Source organism: Mizuhopecten yessoensis, unplaced genomic scaffold (genome assembly GCF_002113885.1).
Source record: "Mizuhopecten yessoensis strain PY_sf001 unplaced genomic scaffold, ASM211388v2 scaffold7695, whole genome shotgun sequence".
Classification (NCBI taxonomy): domain Eukaryota; kingdom Metazoa; phylum Mollusca; class Bivalvia; order Pectinida; family Pectinidae; genus Mizuhopecten; species Mizuhopecten yessoensis.
Genome location: NW_018407176.1, coordinates 482,038 through 500,741, shown reverse-complemented (window position 1 = coordinate 500,741; position 18,704 = coordinate 482,038). Strand labels below are relative to the sequence as shown.

The 18,704-nt window shown below is 38.8% G+C and overlaps 1 protein-coding gene and 1 long non-coding RNA gene across 4 annotated transcripts in view; both read left to right on the top strand.

The window, feature by feature from the left end:
• The window catches only part of LOC110454151 (putative pyridoxal-dependent decarboxylase domain-containing protein 2), a 45,258-nt gene extending 32,546 nt beyond the window's left edge, over window positions 1-12,712 (top strand). Inside the window, exons 23-24 of the mRNA XM_021503527.1 lie at window positions 1,153-1,316; window positions 7,639-12,712. Of these exons, the coding sequence (XP_021359202.1) occupies window positions 1,153-1,316; window positions 7,639-7,737 (263 nt within the window). The 3' untranslated portion in view covers window positions 7,738-12,712. The remainder of the gene's footprint in view (window positions 1-1,152; window positions 1,317-7,638) is intronic.
• A 4,405-nt stretch (window positions 12,713-17,117) lies between these two features.
• On the top strand, window positions 17,118-18,140 carry LOC110454147. 3 transcript variants are annotated; one of them, XR_002463348.1, is made up of 3 exons: window positions 17,118-17,211; window positions 17,331-17,568; window positions 18,000-18,140. It is a non-coding gene; the product is annotated as an uncharacterized LOC110454147 (long non-coding RNA). The 3 variants fall into 3 exon arrangements; XR_002463347.1 differs by having other exon boundaries at window positions 17,118-17,263; XR_002463346.1 differs by having other exon boundaries at window positions 17,118-17,289.
• Window positions 18,141-18,704: the final 564 nt, after the last annotated feature.

Here is an 18,704-nt window from a genome sequence, read left to right as displayed (position 1 = left end):
CACCCCCCCTGTTTGGCAGTGAGGCAGGGCCAAAGAGGAAAAATAGCTTTTAAATCCTTCTTCTTCTGTAGGAATAACAGGATTATGTCCATATTTGGTCTAAAGCATCCTTAGGTGGGACCTAATTTTGTATGAACGATGGGTCTGACCCCCCTGGGGGCAGAGGGGCGTGGCCCAATAGGGGAAATATAGCAAATTCTTCGAAATCCTGCTTTTATTTTAGGAATGACAAGATTTTGTCCAATTGCATATAAATATAACCCCTGACTAACCATGTAATACATGTACACTACCAGCAACATCTGGCTATTATCACTTCAATTTTGCTAACATTTCCAGGTGAGCGATACAGGCCCTCTGGGCCTCTTGTTATGTTAAGTGACTACTACATATGGCGAGACTAGTGATACCTTGTTCTATTGTTATATGACTTCTTGAACACTTTTTTAAAAAGTAATGTAACAATTTTATCAAAATGCAGCATTCACACTGCAAGTAAAAGTCATTGTTCATTTTAAAGGTTTCTTGTTTTGATTATCAATAAACTGCATTAATATGAAACAATTAAGATGTGTTCATATAAATAATGGTCCAGAAGTGTGTAAAAATATGTTTTGGGGAGACTATATGGTATACATTTTGGGGAGACTATATGGTATACTTTTTGGGGAGACTATATGGTATATATATTGGGGAGACTATATGGTATATATTTTGGGGAGACTATATGGTATACATTTTGGGAATACTATATGGTATACTTTTTGGGGACACTATATGGTATATATTTTTGGGAGACTATATGGTATACATTTTGGGGAGACTATATGGTATACATTTTGGGCAGACTATATGGTATACTTTTTGGGGAGACTATGTGGTATATATATTGGGGAGACTATATGGTATATATTTTGGGGAGACTATATGGTATACATTTTGGGAAGACTATATGGTATACTTTTTGGGGAGACTATGTGGTATATATATTGGGGAGACTATATGGTATACATTTTGGGCAGACTATATGGTATACTTTTTGGGGAGACTATATGGTATACTTTTTAGGGAGTCTATTTGGTATCCTTTTTGGGGAGACTATATGGTTTACATTTTGGGGAGACTATATGGTATACTTTTTTTCAACCTCAGGCCAGATATCTAGCACGGAGACCCTATATAAATACCATATGCAAATCCAGGAGGACAATTCATCCAAAACTCCCAAAATATCGCCTCAACAACAACCTACCACACCTCCGGTCAGTCCAACACAGAGGTCAGCAGGCGAGGTGAAAGCCAGTCTAACCAATGAGGTAGGTCATGACATCTATTTTAAGTGTATTTGGTCTGAATCGCTAATCACTCGAGACAGATATGGCTATATTGGTCCTATAAGATGGGGGGGTGTCGACACACCAATCTCTTAGATAGATTTTGTTGCAGTTGTCCAACAAGACAGGGGATGTCGGACACAGCAATCTCTTAAGATATATTTTGTTGCAGTTGTCCAATAAGACGGGGGACGCCCGACACAGCAATCTCTTAATATATATTTTGTTACAGTTGTCCAATAAGACGAGGGATGTCGGACACACCAATCTCTTAGGATAGATTTTGTTACAGTTGTCTAATGAGACAAGGGTGTGTTGGACACACCATTTGTTGCAGTTGTCCAATAAGACGGGGGACGCCCGACACAGCAATCTCTTAATATATATTTTGTTACAGTTGTCCAATAAGACGTGGGGTGTTGGACACACTGATCTCTTTAGATAGATTTTGTTGCAGTTGTCCAACAAGACAGGGGATGTCGGACACAGGTAATACATGTACACTACCAGCAACATCTGGCTATAATCACGTCAATTTTGCTAACATTTCCAGGTGAGCGATACAGGCCCTCTGGGCGGTATATTATTTTCCTCTGTAAATTGCATTATATCATAGATTTGGTCCTATAAGATGGGGGGGTGTCGACACACCAATCTCTTAGATAGATTTTGTTGCAGTTGTCCAATAAGACGAGGGGTGGTGGACACACTGATCTCTTTAGACATGTTTTGTTGCAGTTGTCCAATAAGACGGGGGACGCCCGACACAGCAATCTCTTAAGTTATATTTTGTTACAGTTGTCCAATAAGACGTGGGGTGTTGGACACACTGATCTCTTTAGACAGAATTTGTTGCAGTTGTCCAATAAGACGAGGGGTGTCTGACACACTGATCTCTTTAGACATGTTTTGTTGCAGTTGTCCAATAAGTCGAGGGGTGTCGGACACCCTGATCTCTTTAGACAGATTTTGTTGCAATTGTCCAATAAGACAGGGGGTGTCGAACACAGCAATCTCTTAGGATAGATTTTGTTACAGTTGTCTAATGAGACAAGGGTGTGTTGGACACACCATTTGTTGCAGTTGTCCAATAAGACGAGGTGTGCCGGACACACTGATCTCTTTAGACAGAATTTGTTGCAGTTGTCCAATAAGACGAGGGGTGGTGGACACACTGATCTCTTTAGATAGATTTTGTTGCAGTTGTCCAATAAGACGAGGGGTGTCGGACACACTGATCTCTTTAGACAGATTTTGTTGCAATTGTCCAATAAGACAGGGGGTGTCGAACACAGCAATCTCTTATGATAGATTTTGTTACAGTTGTCTAATGAGACGGGGGGGTGTCGGACACACCAATCTCTTAGGATAGATTTTGATACAGTTGTCCAATAAGACGGGGGACGCCCGACACAGCAATCTCTTAAGTTATATTTTGTTACAGTTGTCCAATAAGACGAGGGGTGTCTGACACACTGATCTCTTTAGACAGAATTTGTTGCAGTTGTCCAATAAGACGGGGGACGCCCGACACAGCAATCTCTTAATATATATTTTGTTACAGTTGTCCAATAAGACGTGGGGTGTTGGACACACTGATCTCTTTAGTCATATTTTGTTGCAGTTGTCCAATAAGACAGGGGGTGTCGAACACAGCAATCTCTTAGGATAGATTTTGTTACAGTTGTCTAATGGGACGGGGGGGTGTCGGACACACCAATCTCTTAGGATAGATTTTGTTACAGTTGTCTAATGAGACAGGGGGAGGGGTCTGGTTGGACACAGCAATCTTTTCTGACAGATTTTGTTGCAGTTGTCCAATAAGACGGGGGACGCCCGACACAGCAATCTCTTAATATATATTTTGTTACAGTTGTCCAATAAGACGAGGTGTGCCGGACACACTGATCTCTTTAGACATGTTTTGTTGCAGTTGTCCAATAAGACGAGGGGTGTTGGACACACTGATCGCTTTAGACATATTTTGTTGCAGTTGGCCAATAAGACAGGGGGTGTCGAACACAGCAATCTCTTAGGATAGATTTTGTTACAGTTGTCTAATGAGACAGGGGGAGGGGTCTGGTTGGACACAGCAATCTCTTAGATAGATTTTGTTGCAGTTGTCCAATAAGACAGGGGGTGTTGAACACAGCAATCTCTTAAGATATATTTTGTTACAGTTGTCCAATAAGACGAGGGGTGTCTGACACACTGATCTCTTTAGACATGTTTTGTTGCAGTTGTCCAATAAGACGAGGGGCGGCGGACACACTGATCTCTTTAGACATGTTTTGTTGCAGTTGTCCAATAAGTCGAGGGGTGTCGGACACCCTGATCTCTTTAGACAGATTTTGTTGCAATTGTCCAATAAGACAGGGGGTGTCGAACACAGCAATCTCTTAGGATAGATTTTGTTACAGTTGTCTAATGAGACAAGGGTGTGTTGGACACACCATTTGTTGCAGTTGTCCAATAAGACGAGGGGTGTCTGACACACTGATCTCTTTAGACATGTTTTGTTGCAGTTGTCCAATAAGACGAGGGGTGTCTGACACACTGATCTCTTTAGACAGAATTTGTTGCAGTTGTCCAATAAGACGAGGGATGTCTGACACACCAATCTCTTAAGATAGATTTTGATACAGTTGTCTAATGAGACGGGGGGGTGTCGGACACACCAATCTCTTAGGATAGATTTTGTTACAGTTGTCTAATGAGACAAGGGTGTGTTGGACACACCATTTGTTGCAGTTGTCCAATAAGACGAGGGGTGTTGGACACACTGATCGCTTTAGACATATTTTGTTGCAGTTGTCCAATAAGACGAAGGATGTCTATCTCTTAAGATAGATTTTGTTACAGTTGTCTAATGAGACAAGGGTGTGTTGGACACACCATTTGTTGCAGTTGTCCAATAAGACGGGGGACGCCCGACACAGCAATCTCTTAATATATATTTTGTTACAGTTGTCCAATAAGACGAGGGGTGTTGGACACACTGATCTCTTTAGACATATTTTGTTGCAGTTGTCCAATAAGACAGGGGGTGTCGAACACAGCAATCTCTTAAGATATATTTTGTTGCAGTTGTCCAATAAGACGAGGGATGTCTGACACACCAATCTCTTAAGATAGATTTTGATACAGTTGTCCAATAAGACGGGGAGGGGGGGGGGGTTGGTTGGTTGGACACAGCAATCTCTTAAGATAGATTTTGTTACAGTTGTCTAATGAGACAGGGGGGTGTTGGACACACCAATCTCTTCAGACAGATTTTGTTGCAGTTGTCCAATAAGACGAGGGGTGTCGGACACACTGATCTCTTTAGACAGATTTTGTTGCAGTTGTCCAATAAGACAGGAGGTGTCGAACACAGCAATCTCTTGAGATATATTTTGTTGCAGTTGTCCAATAAGACGAAGGATGTCTGACACAGCAATCTCTTAAGATAGATTTTTTAACAGTTGTCTAATGAGACAGGGGGTGTTGGCCACACCAATCTCTTCAGACAGATTTTGTTGCAGTTGTCCAATAAGACAGGGGGGGGGAGGGGAGGGTTGGTTGGACACAGCAATCTCTTAAGATAGATTTTGTTACAGTTGTCTAATTATAGGGGGGTGTGTCGGACACACCAATCTTTTCTGACAGATTTTGTTGCAGTTGTCTAATAAGACGAGGGGTGTCGGACACACTGATCTCTTTAGACAGATTTTGTTGCAGTTGTCCAATAAGACGAGGGGTGTCGGACACACTTATCTCTTCAGACAGATTTTGTTGCAGTTGTCCAATAAGACAGGGGGTGTCAAACACAGCAATCTCTTAAGATAGATTTTGTTACAGTTGTCTAATGAGACAGGGGGTGTTGGCCACACCAATCTCTTCAGACATATTTTGTTGCAGTTGTCCAATAAGACAGGGGGGGGGAGGGGGGGGTTGGTTGGACACAGCAATCTCTTAAGATAGATTATGTTACAGTTGTCTAATGAGACAGGGGGTGTTGGCCACACCAATCTCTTCAGACATATTTTGTTGCAGTTGTCCAATAAGACAGGGGGGGGGAGGGGGGGGTTGGTTGGACACAGCAATCTCTTAAGATAGATTATGTTACAGTTGTCTAATGAGACAGGGGGTGTTGGCCACACCAATCTCTTCAGACATATTTTGTTGCAGTTGTCCAATAAGACAGGGGGGGGGAGGGGGGGGTTGGTTGGACACAGCAATCTCTTAAGATAGATTTTGTTACAGTTGTCTAATGAGACAGGGGGTGTTGGCCACACCAATCTCTGCAGACAGATTTTGTTGCAGTTGTCCAATAAGACGAGGGGTGTCGGACACACTGATCTCTTTAGACAGATTTTGTTGCAGTTGTCCAATAAGACAGGGGGGGGGAGGGGGGGGTTGGTTGGACACAGCAATCTCTTAAGATAGATTTTGTTACAGTTGTCTAATTATAGGGGGGTGTGTCGGACACACCAATCTTTTCTGACAGATTTTGTTGCAGTTGTCCAATAAGACGAGGGGTGTCGGACACACTGATCTCTTTAGACAGATTTTGTTGCAGTTGTCCAATAAGACAGGGGGTGACGAACACAGCAATCTCTTCAGATAGATTTTGTTACAGTTGTCTAATGAGACAAGGGTGTGTTGGACACACCAATCTCTTCAGACAGATTTTGTTGCAGTTGTCCAATAAGACAGGGGGTGTCAAACACAGCAATCTCTTAAGATAGATTTTGTTACAGTTGTCCAATAAGACGGGGGGGTGTTGGACACAGCAATCTCTTAGATAGATTTTGTTGCAGTTGTTCAATAAGACAAGGGGCGTCGGACACAGCAATAGCTTTAGACAAGTTTTGCTGGAGTGGTCCTTTAAGGTAGAGGATGGTCATTAATGGGTCAGTATGAGTATAGTTTTAAGCTCACCTGGTCAGAAGAACCATGGTGAGCTTATGCAATACCGCAGCGTCCGTCCGTCAACTTTTCTTTAAAAATGCTCATTGTCCTGAACGGCCAAGTAGATTTTGACTAAATTTGGTCTTGAGCATCCTTAGGCCAAGGGGACTCAATTTTGTATAAATGGTGGGTGTGGCTCCCCTAGGGACAGAAGGTCGGGGCCAAAAAGGGGAAATAGTGGTAAAACCTTTAAATCCTTCTTCTACTGTAGGGATTAAGGGATTTTATCGTAATTTAATCTGGAGCATCCTTGGGCCAAGGGAAATCAATTTGGTATAAGCAGTGGGTGTGGTCCCCCAGGGGGCAGAGGGGCGGGACCCAGTAGGGGAAATAGAGGGTAAACCTTTAAAATCCTTCTTCTAACATAGGGACTAAGGGGTTTATTCCTAATTTAGTCTGGAGCATCCTTGGGCCAAGATGACTCAATTTTTTATAAATGGTGGGTGTGGCCCCCCTGGGGACAGAGGGGCAGGGCCCAATAGGGGAAATAGAAGTAAATCTTTAAAATCCTTCTTCTACCATAGGGATTAAAGGATTTTATTAAAATCCTTCTTCTACCATAGGGATTAAAAGATTTTATCCGAATTAAACCTGGAGCATCTTTGGGCCAAGGGGACTCAATTTTGTATAAACGGTGGGTCTGTCCCTCCTGGGGGCAGAGGAGCGGGGCCCTATAGGGGAAACATAGCAAATTCTTCAAAATCCTTCTTCTTCTGTAGGAATGACAGGATTTTGTCCAAATTTGGTATGAAGCATCCTTGGGTGAAGGGGAACCAATATTGTATAAACTGTGGGTCTGACCCCCCTGGGGGAAGAGAAGTGGGGCCCAATAAGGGATATAGAGGAATAGCTTTAATATCCTTTTTTCTTCCGTTAGGATGAAGTTATTTTGACCAAATTTGAACAGTTGCATCCTATTTGAAAGGGAAATCAATTTTTGTATAATTGGTGGGTTTGAACCCCTGGGGGCAGAGGGGCAGGACCAAATAGGAAAAATAGAAAAATAGCTTTAAAATCATTCTTCTTCTGTAAGAATGACAGGATAATGTCCATATTTGGTCTAAAGCATCATTAGGTGAAGGCAACCTGATTTTGTAGCAAAGGTGAATCTGACCCCCCTGGGGGCAGAGGGGCGGGGCCCAATAGGAGAAACATAGCAAATTCTTCGAAATCCCCCTTTTCCTGTAGAAATATAAATATAACCCCTGACTAACCATGTAGTTCATGTACACTGTACTACCAGCAACATCTAGCCATTCCAACTTCAATTTTGCTAACATTTCCAGGTGAGCGATACAGGCCCTCTGGGCCTCTTGTTACTGTATATTAACCACCTCCTATGTCATTACAGGTGTGCAGTGCTGGAATGAGTCCCCCTGCGTCTCCTGGGACAGACTTTCCAGACTCGAAAATTGAAAATACTGTGGAGGAGGCCGAGGAAGCAAGCTAATCTCACCATAGGCTGTGTGTCAGTCATAAACAGCAATTCCTAACATCAACTTCAATCTGGGCCGGAGCATCAGGAAGAATTGGCTGCAACTGCAAGGATCTGAGAATTATTTTACAGAAAACTTCATCTGTTCAACAGTTATGATGTACAGACACTTCAGAGACTCAGAACAGTGCTGTTTTGTTGTAGTTTTCATTCACAATTATTTTGTAGGGAAGTTCAAGTATCCTGGTCTTTTACACTTTGTTGTACATGCTTGCTTATATTTCTTAGAGGAATAAAACTTTTTTTGGGGAAATTGATGTAAATGAACTTCTTGCATTTCGGTCTGTATCATGGTTCAAAATATTTGCTTGGAAGAACACAAACGTGTTTATCAAATGACAATTGTATGCTAGTAACATCCTATATATGTTGTTCTGCCAACAAGAGGGTAACAAATTTAAAGTGTTTCATTTATATTTTAAACTTTTTGGTTCCATCCAAATTATTGACAAGCACCTTATGTTGCTACCTGTTCCGTAGTCAAACGCATCATATTGTCTTGACTGGCTTCTATGTATCTAAAGCAGTGTTCATTGTGCTTTTTAATCCAGAAGAGTCTGATACTTATGCAAGGGTTTTGTTTACCATTTGTCTTTTCTGTGATATATTATATTTTTTTGTTTCTTAGAAGTAATATATTAAATGGTTTGTAAAGAAATGATGAATGTATCTAAAGAAAAGTTAAAAACCTGTCAACTCTGTAGAAGAAATCAAGTATCAGACATTGGTCTTCTTTCTCCCTTTCTGCTGAGATAGTGAATTGTACATTTCATCATCTGTTACATTCCCATCTTTACATAATTATTGTCATAATATATGATACTAGGTCAAAAGCAATATCCGTTAGTTTTTTCTTAATGAAAGGCTGTGATTTTGAAAGAGAGTATGATATTGTGTGTGATTATTAATTGTTCATTACCAGAGGTATATGGTTACATGTAGAATTACAAACCATTGCTGCCTGTCGAGTAACCTGTCAGAGTCGCCAGTCATTTTGTATTAACCTTTACTTTTGCTATAGATGTGGTGAAAACAATCTTCCTTATATCTGCTGTATATTTATGACCCAGCTTCTTACCTTCCTGTTGTTTGTGTTATTTATGAGCTTCATGCTCCATGTTAATGTTTTTTACAAATTATTTATGGTTTGTTTTTTCTAGTTTATTTAGGAAAAATATATATTTCTTAGTTTTATTTCTATTATGTTGAAAGGTATGTCCAACCTACAAGTACTTCACATACTTTGCTACGTAAACTTTTGTTCAAAGATCAATACCGTTATTGATGTCAAAAGTTTAAGAGCAAGTCACTAGCACTAGCACTGATACTCTTTAACTTATCACAGTAGCAAGTATTTCCTGATGACAGGTTCCTTGATTTGTAGAGTGTCCTCCTAGACTTCTGGCTTTGAATCCTTTCTGTTTTTGCAGAAACATTAACTGCAAAAATTGATATGTGATCTAATTGAATTGCATGTATGAATCTTTCTTTCAAAATGTTTAATCAAATCCTTAAAATATAGTTGTACAGCGTGTTGTTCTTGTTTTGTACAAGCTGATTGATCAGGTTTGACTGGGTCCTGTTGGTAACGTAGGATTGTGATTCTATGTTGGTAGTGCATCAATTCTTAAACTCAATAAGTATGAATCAGTAAATATTTCGGGGACTTGCAGTATTTTATTTTCATCAGATGATTCTGTGAAGACAATGATGTCCATGGCTGTTACCTATTTCCCCAGCAGGCAGTAGTATACATGGAATTTATGATTTTTATTTCTATTGTAAAGAATATAAATACTCAACACAATGACAATTACATATACATAATGTATATAGTAATCTATTCCAATAATCTTTTCTATGTAATTACAAAACTGTACTATCATTTAGTTATTTATTTATTATTTTGTTTTTGTTTTTGTACATTGTTGCAATATTTATGACAATAAAAAAGGGTTAAGAAATTTATGTGAAAATTGTTTCAAACCATTATTATGCAAGTAATTATCAGGAGAATATTAAAGAGTGATCATATAATAGGAATAGATGTCCCCCTGGGAACTGGTCACTAGGCTGATAATAGGAATAGATGTCCCCCTGGGAACTGGTCACTAGGCTGATAATAGAGATGGTTGTCCCCCTGGGAACTGGTCACTAGGCTGATAATAGAGATGGGTGTCCCCCTGGGAACTGGTCACTAGGATGATAATAGAGATGGGTGTCCCCCTGGGAACTGGTCACTAGGCTGATAATAGAAATGGGTGTCCCCCTGGGAACTGGTCACTAGGCTGATAATAGAAATGGGTGTCCCCCTGGGAACTGGTCACTAGGATGATAATAGGAATAGATGTCCCCCTGGGAACTGGTCACTAGGCTGATAATAGGAATAGATGTCCCCCTGGGAACTGGTCACTAGGCTGATAATAGAGATGGGTGTCCCCCTGGGAACTGGTCACTAGGCTGATAATAGAAATGGGTGTCCCCCTGGGAACTGGTCACTAGGCTGATAATAGAAATGGGTGTCCCCCTGGGAACTGGTCACTAGGATGATAATAGGAATAGATGTCCCCCTGGGAACTGGTCACTAGGCTGATAATAGGAATAGATGTCCCCCTGGGAACTGGTCACTAGGCTGATAATAGAAATGGGTGTCCCCCTGGGAACTGGTCACTAGGCTGATAATAGAAATGGGTGTCCCCCTGGGAACTGGTCACTAGGATGATAATAGGAATAGATGTCCCCCTGGGAACTGGTCACTAGGCTGATAATAGGAATAGATGTCCCCCTGGGAACTGGTCACTAGGCTGATAATAGGAATAGATGTCCCCCTGGGAACTGGTCACTAGGCTGATAATAGAAATGGGTGTCCCCCTGGGAACTGGTCACTAGGCTGATAATAGAAATGGGTGTCCCCCTGGGAACTGGTCACTAGGCTGATAATAGGAATAGATGTCCCCCTGGGAACTGGTCACTAGGCTGATAATAGAAATGGGTGTCCCCCTGGGAACTGGTCACTAGGATGATAATAGGAATAGATGTCCCCCTGGGAACTGGTCACTAGGATGATAATAGGAATAGATGTCCCCCTGGGAACTGGTCACTAGGATGATAATAGAGATGGATGTCCCCCTGGGAACTGGTCACTAGGCTGATAATAGAGATGGTTGTCCCCCTGGGAACTGGTCACTAGGATGATAATAGGAATTATTGGGTGGCCCATTGAGACACTACTTTATACTTAGTGTAGGTTTATCACGTGTACCATTTTAACCTGTGTAATCTGTACAATCAAGTGGGTAGTTGCTTTACTTAGTTTTGTTTTGCCTCATACACACGTGTTGGTTTAATTGAGGAAATATTGTGGGTCAGTTATGCTTGAAGTGATAATAATAGTTGTTGATTAATTGTGGAGTTGTAAACTCTTCACATAGGGACAATATAAAATGTACTATGTTTAGATGATTTGATTCTTTCAAGCTGTTTATCCAATTAAATTAATTTGTTTTGATAATGTTTAAATTATTTCATTATAATAAGATGTTTATCCATTAAGAACTTGTTTTGATAGAGTACATTTATTATAATAATGTGTGCGAGTACAAAAAGAGAGTGAGTTGGTTGGTGTGCAAGTACAAAAAGAGAGTGAGTTGTTTGGTGTGCGAGTATGGGTAAGAGAGTACATGTTTTTATAAGAAAATTAACCATAATAATAATATCATTGTTATACATAGAGTCATTGACTCTGCTCACAAGTGGTTTACTGTTGTGAATGTAAATACACTAAACTTGTTATACTGCCACCATTTTAATTTGTCCAAAATTAAGCCTTATAAAGAGGTTTGGCAATAATTGAGGGAGAAGTATAAAGGAAAGGTTAAAATGAATAGAGGGACCTTGACTTTGACATATGTTTGCAGTAGGCTGAGGAGGCAAATTAAACAAGCGGCAGTATGTCATCGTTTTACTGTAGAAGGGTTGAAATGCACATTTTAACATTTATGAAGGTATGTGACTCTGTCCCTTTCAAACACATCTCCAAGATGCACTGCTGCACATGATGGGAACTAAGTAGGAAGATAAATATGATAAACAGACGTAATTGGTTAAAGAACCTTTTTGTCTTCAAAATTTGGAAATAAGAGCAATAACATAGATTGGTCTGCAAATTTGGCAATGATGACAGGTGTGTTAGCTGGATGGATGGCAAGAGATACACGTGGAATTAGCATAATAAAGGAATGAAAGTCAGAGCCAAGTTAAATTCTTACTTTGATGGTACAACTGTGGTCTAGTTGTATATGTCTGTGATGGTACAACTGTGGTCTAGTTGTACATGTCTGTGATGGGACAACTGTGGTCTAGTTGTACATGTCTGTGATGGTACACCTGTGGTCTAGTTGTACATGTCTGTGATAGTACAACTGTGGTCTAGTTGTACATGTCTGTGATGGGACAACTGTGGTCTAGTTGTACATGTCTGTGATGGGACAACTGTGGTCTAGTTGTACATGTCTGTGATGGTACACCTGTGGTCTAGTTGTACATGTCTGTGATAGTACAACTGTGGTCTAGTTGTACATGTCTGTGATTGTACAACTGTGGTCTAGTTGTACATGTCTGTGAGGGTACAACTGTGGTCTAGTTGTACATGTCTGTGATAGTACAACTGAGGTCTAGATGTACATGTCTGTGATGGTACAATTGTGGTCTAGTTGTACATGTCTCTGATGGTACAACTGTGCTCTAGTTGTACATGTCTGTGATGGTACAACTGTGGACTAGTTGAACATGTCTGTGATGGTACAACTGAGGTCTAGTTGTATATGTCTGTGATGGTACAATTGTGGTCTAGTTGTACATGTCTGTGATGGTACAACTATGGTCTAGTTGTACATGTCTGTGATGGTACAACTATGGTCTAGTTGTACATGTCTGTGATGGTACAACTATGGTCTAGTTGTACATGTCTGTGATGGTACAACTGTGGCCTAGTTGTACATGTCTGTGATGGTACAACTGTGGACTAGTTGAACATGTCTGTGATGGTACAACTGAGGTCTAGTTGTATATGTCTGTGATGGTACAATTGTGGTCTAGTTGTACATGTCTGTGATGGTACACCTGTGGTCTAGTTGTACATGTCTGTGATAGTACAACTGTGGTCTAGTTGTACATGTCTGTGATAGCACAACTGTGGTCTAGTTGTACATGTCTGTGATGGTACACCTGTGGTCTAGTTGTACATGTCTGTGATAGTACGACTGTGGTCTAGTTGTACATGTCTGTGATGGTACAATTGTGGTCTAGTTGTATATGTCTGTGATGGTACAATTGTGGTCTAGTTGTACATGTCTGATGGTACAACTGTGGTCTAGTTGTACATGTCTGTGATGGTACAATTGTGGTTTAGTTGTACATGTCTGTGATGGTACAACTGTGGTATAGTTGTACATGTCTGTGATGGTACAACTGTGGCCTAGTTGTACATGTCTGTGATGGTACAACTGTGGCCTAGTTGTACATGTCTGTGATGGTACAACTGTGGCCTAGTTGTACATGTCTGTGATGGTACAACTGTGGTATAGTTGTACATGTCTGTGATGGTACAACTGTGGTATAGTTGTACATGTCTGTGATGGTACAACTGTGGCCTAGTTGTACATGTCTGTGATGGTACAACTGTGGTATAGTTGTACATGTCTGTGATGGTACAACTGTGGCCTAGTTGTACATGTCTGTGATGGTACAACTGTGGTCTAGTTGTATATGTCTGTGATGGTACAACTGTGGTCTAGTTGTACATGTCTGTGATGGTACAACTGTGGTCTAGTTGAACATGTCTGTGATGGTACAACTGATGTCTATAGAATTCAGCTTACTGTTAGTGCTACATCTTTATAACATCAATGGCAATGCTACATTTGTTTTGTTATTTCATATGTAACATTTTATTTACCAGATGAACAATTTTAGACCTTTCCCTCTTTGTTCATGTTTTAAAACCTTTTTGAGATCGCCTCAATCTAGATCAAGGTAAGATCTTACATGTTGCTACGTTATGTATATTACTTTGCATTTGAGTCAGTATGACAATACATCTTATATAGTAAACTTAAATTTTGTATAATGTTGATTAATTTCTGTCGTGCATCAATAATATGCCAAATAACACTCAAGCAACAGTCCTAGTACGTCGACTTTACAAATGAAGTAGGACAGATTAGCGTCGTGTATGTTGATATGTGGTCTAATTTTAATCAGATTGGTTTAATTTTAAGCAAGCCATATGTTATGTTTTACATTTGAAATCCTGAGTGGGAGTGACAGTGGGACAAAAAAAAATAAGGTTACATTGACTTGTATGGGCTGGTGACCACCATTGTCTGGGCACCAACTGGGGACAAAATATTCACATTAAAACCTGGGATCTACTGGCAGTATTTGTTGTTTCTTTTCACCCAATACAAAGAATGCTATCATTTAATGTAGAACTGTAGTTTACATACTTGAGCTGTATATTTGAAATAACATTCTTGCATGTGCTGTTGAAAGTTTTACTCTTGATTTTTGATAAGCTTACCCTTCTGAAGGTTTATGAGCTGAAGCAGTGGCTTAATAACTATATCAGATACATCAGCACAAATAGTTGTAAGAAAAGGTCCCTCTGGTTGATATTACTCACCTGTTTCTTTTGTATTCTGATCTAGAAAAGAGGTTCGAGTCTTCAGCTAATTTGAGACCATAGTGGCATTCTTAGATTTCTTATCGAATCAATGACAGAAAACAACAACTTTGGCAAGGGCAATGACAGGAATATTTGCAAGATATTTTAAGTTATAGTTATTAGTTGAAAATAATTTGGCCAATTTTGACTTGAAAGTGGTTCAAGGTCATTCCCGTGATCAAACTTGATAGACCTTTTCCCCAGCATGTTACTGGCCAAATAGCATCACCCGAGGCCTGTTGGCTATAAGAAATCATTTTAAAGTAAAAAGTGAGCTAAAAATACTAGAGTGATGATATTTGCCCTTTCAATTTTTTTCAAATGAATGACTTTCAGCCATATCAAAGGTTTAAGGGATCAGATGTGTTCAATATTTAAATAATTTCTTCTGAATGAAGCCTAGTGTCATACTATATATTTGGCCAGTAGCATGCTGGGATGAAGAGCTATCACGTTCGTTCAAATAAATGACCATGATCATTTTTCATGGTCACATGGGTCAAAAGTTAAACACTTTTAAATGCCTTCATCTGAAAAACCAAGAGGTCCGAAGGTTGTTATTATTTTTGCCCTGTAACATGTATGTTAAACTTGTTAGCCTTTAATCCTAGCATATAATACTGGCTAAATATTTTTCGTGACAGCTTTGTCATATATCTCCAACTTCGGCCAAGGATCAAATTTCATTATTATGCTTTATCTACATATGACAACAGACAAAGAAAGACCGTTATATGTAATAGCCTTTCTATAGGAAACATAATACTTTTAAGTTTTAGGTTATATTTGATGCAAAACCTGCGTGTGTATGAGATTTCAGGGTGTAAAGGTAAATGTAGCAGAGTGACGCTGACACAATTAAACAAGGACATTAGGTTGAAAGTGGATCAAGGTCATTCATTTGAACTAACTTGGTAGTCCTTCATCCCAGCATGCTACAGGCCCAATTTCAGTACCCTGGGCCTTTTGGTTATTGAGAAGAAGTCGTTTGAAGATTTTAAGACATTTGACCCCTGTCACCTTGAAAGTTGGTCAAGGTCATTCATTTGAACAAACTTAGTAGCCCTTCATCCCAGGATGCTACAGGCCCAATATCAGTACCCTGGGCCTTTCGGTTATTGAGAAGAAGTTGTTTGAAGATTTTAAGACATTTGACCTTGAAAGTTGGTCAAGGTCATTCATTTGAACAAACTTGGAAGTCCCTCATCCCGGAATAATACCGGCCTAATATTCGTACCCTGGGCCTTTAGGTTATTGAGAAGAAGTTGTTTGAAGATTTTAACATATTTGACCCCTGTGACCTTGAAAGTGGGTCAAGGTCATTTATTTGAACAAACTTGGTAGTCCTTGATCCTAGCATGCTACTGGCCAAATATCATCATCCTAGGCCTTTTGGTTACTGAAAAGAAGTTGTTTAAAGTAAAAAGTTGACGCCGGACACCGCACCATGGCATAAGCTCACTTGCCCTTTGGGCAGGTGAGCTAAAAATTAGGGCTGTTCTAGAATAAACCATAAGGGAGGGGTGGGAGGCACTTGTTCAGAGACCCTCCATCTATTTAATTTTCAAAGTGATTTAATAGAAGGAATGACCGGCAGATCTGGTTTTAACCCCACCTAACGTACTAGGTGTCCCACATACGATAAATAAGGGAACATCCCTATCACAGATAACCTGTATTAAATCTGCAATTTTCTTCCTTTTAATACATATATTTTGGGGATGTAATCCATTGGTATATCATAATGGCACTAAGTCCGGAGTACATTCAGTAAAGAAAACATGTACACCATTGTGGAATGGTCATTACTTTATTATCCTTATTAAATACAGATAGTGTTTACTAGTAACTATACATTATAATTCTGTTATATGTAATAAAAAAATCCCTCTTCAAAACCTTCAAAACAAACCACAGCATTACATCCTCTTAGCAACATTCTCGAATAAAAAAGAACATTTTTGCAGGCAAACACGAAAGTGCCCTGCTTCCAGACAAACTTTGGCCTCAATAATAGGAATTGATATCCCCTACTTGCAGGACATGTTATATTTGTTGTTAAATACTGTAGTTAGGTGTAGACATGTTGTTAAATACTGTAGTTAGGTGTAGACATGTTGTTAAATACTGTAGTTAGGTGTAGACATGTTGTTAAATACTGTAGTTAGGTGTAGACATGTTGTTAAATACTGTAGTTAGGTGTAGACATGTTGTTAAATACTGTAGTTAGGTGTAGACATGTTGTTAAATACTGTAGTTAGGTGTAGACATGTTGTTAAATACTGTAGTTAGGTGTAGACATGTTGTTCAACAGGATGGAGTATCTGAAGCAAACATGTCTGGAAACTCTACTGAAGTTGTATGTATATAGATACTACTTTGTATGATAAAAAGTGATTAAATGTCCATGTGAAGGAGGTAAATATAGAAAAAAAAAATTAACGACCGACTAAAAAACTAGCTGCTTTCACCCTTCACAGGGCTCTTCAGGTTATGTGAATGGTTATACAATGTATATACTACTTTGTATGTATATAGATACTACTGAGGTTGTATGTGTATAGATATTACTGAGGTTGTATGTATATAGATATTACTGAAGTTGTATGCATATAGATATTACTGAGGTTGTATGTATATAGATACTACAGAAGTTGTATGTATATAGATATTACTGAGGTTGTATGTGTATAGATATTACTGAAGTTGTATGTATATAGATATTACTGAAGTTGTATGTGTATAGGTACTACTGAAGTTGTATGTGTATAGATATTACTGAAGTTGTATGTATATATATACTACTGAGGTTGTATGTATATAGGTTGTATGTGTATAGATATTACTGAAGTTGTATGTGTATAGGTACTACTGAAGTTGTATGTGTATAGATATTACTGAAGTTGTATGTATATAGATATTACTGAGGTTGTATGTATATAGGTTGTATGTGTATAGATATTACTGAAGTTGTATGTGTATAGGTACTACTGAAGTTGTATGTGTATAGATATTACTGAAGTTGTATGTATATAGATATTACTGAGGTTGTATGTATATAGGTACTACTGAAGTTGTATGTATATAGATACTACTGAGGTTGTATGTATATAGATACTACTGAGGTTGTATGTATATAGATACTACTGAGGTTGTATGTATATAGATACTACTGAGGTTGTATGTATATAGATACTACTGAGGTTGTATGTATATAGATACTACTGAGGTTGTATGTATATAGATACTACTGAAGTTGTATGTATATAGATACTACTGAGGTTGTATGTATATAGATACTACTGAGGTTGTATGTATATAGATACTACTGAGGTTGTATGTATATAGATACTACTGAAGTTGTATGTATATAGATACTACTGAGGTTGTATGTATATAGATACTACTGAGGTTGTATGTATATAGATACTACTGAGGTTGTATGTATATAGATACTACTGAAGTTGTATGTATATAGGTAGTATGTGTATAGATATTACTGAAGTTGTATGTGTATAGGTACTACTGAAGTTGTATGTGTATAGATACTACTGAAGTTGTATGTATATAGATACTACTGAGGTTGTATGTATATAGATACTACTGAGGTTGTATGTATATAGATACTACTGAGGTTGTATGTATATAGATACTACTGAGGTTGTATGTATATAGATACTACTGAGGTTGTATGTATATAGATACTACTGAAGTTGTATGTATATAGATACTACTGAGGTTGTATGTATATAGATACTACTGAGGTTGTATGTATATAGATACTACTGAGGTTGTATGTATATAGATACTACTGAAGTTGTATGTATATAGATACTACTGAGGTTGTATGTATATAGATACTACTGAGGTTGTATGTATATAGATACTACTGAGGTTGTATGTATATAGATACTACTGAAGTTGTATGTATATAGATACTACTGAAGTTGTATGTGTATAGATACTACTGAGGTTGTATGTATATAGATACTACTGAAGTTGTATGTATATAGATACTACTGAGGTTGTATGTATATAGATACTACTGAGGTTGTATGTATATAGATACTACTGAGGTTGTATGTATATAGATACTACTGAAGTTGTATGTATATAGATATTGAATGTATAGATACTACTTCTGTTTTTAATGTCGGAGCCAATCAGAGGTCATAATGACCATATTTAACAGTCATCC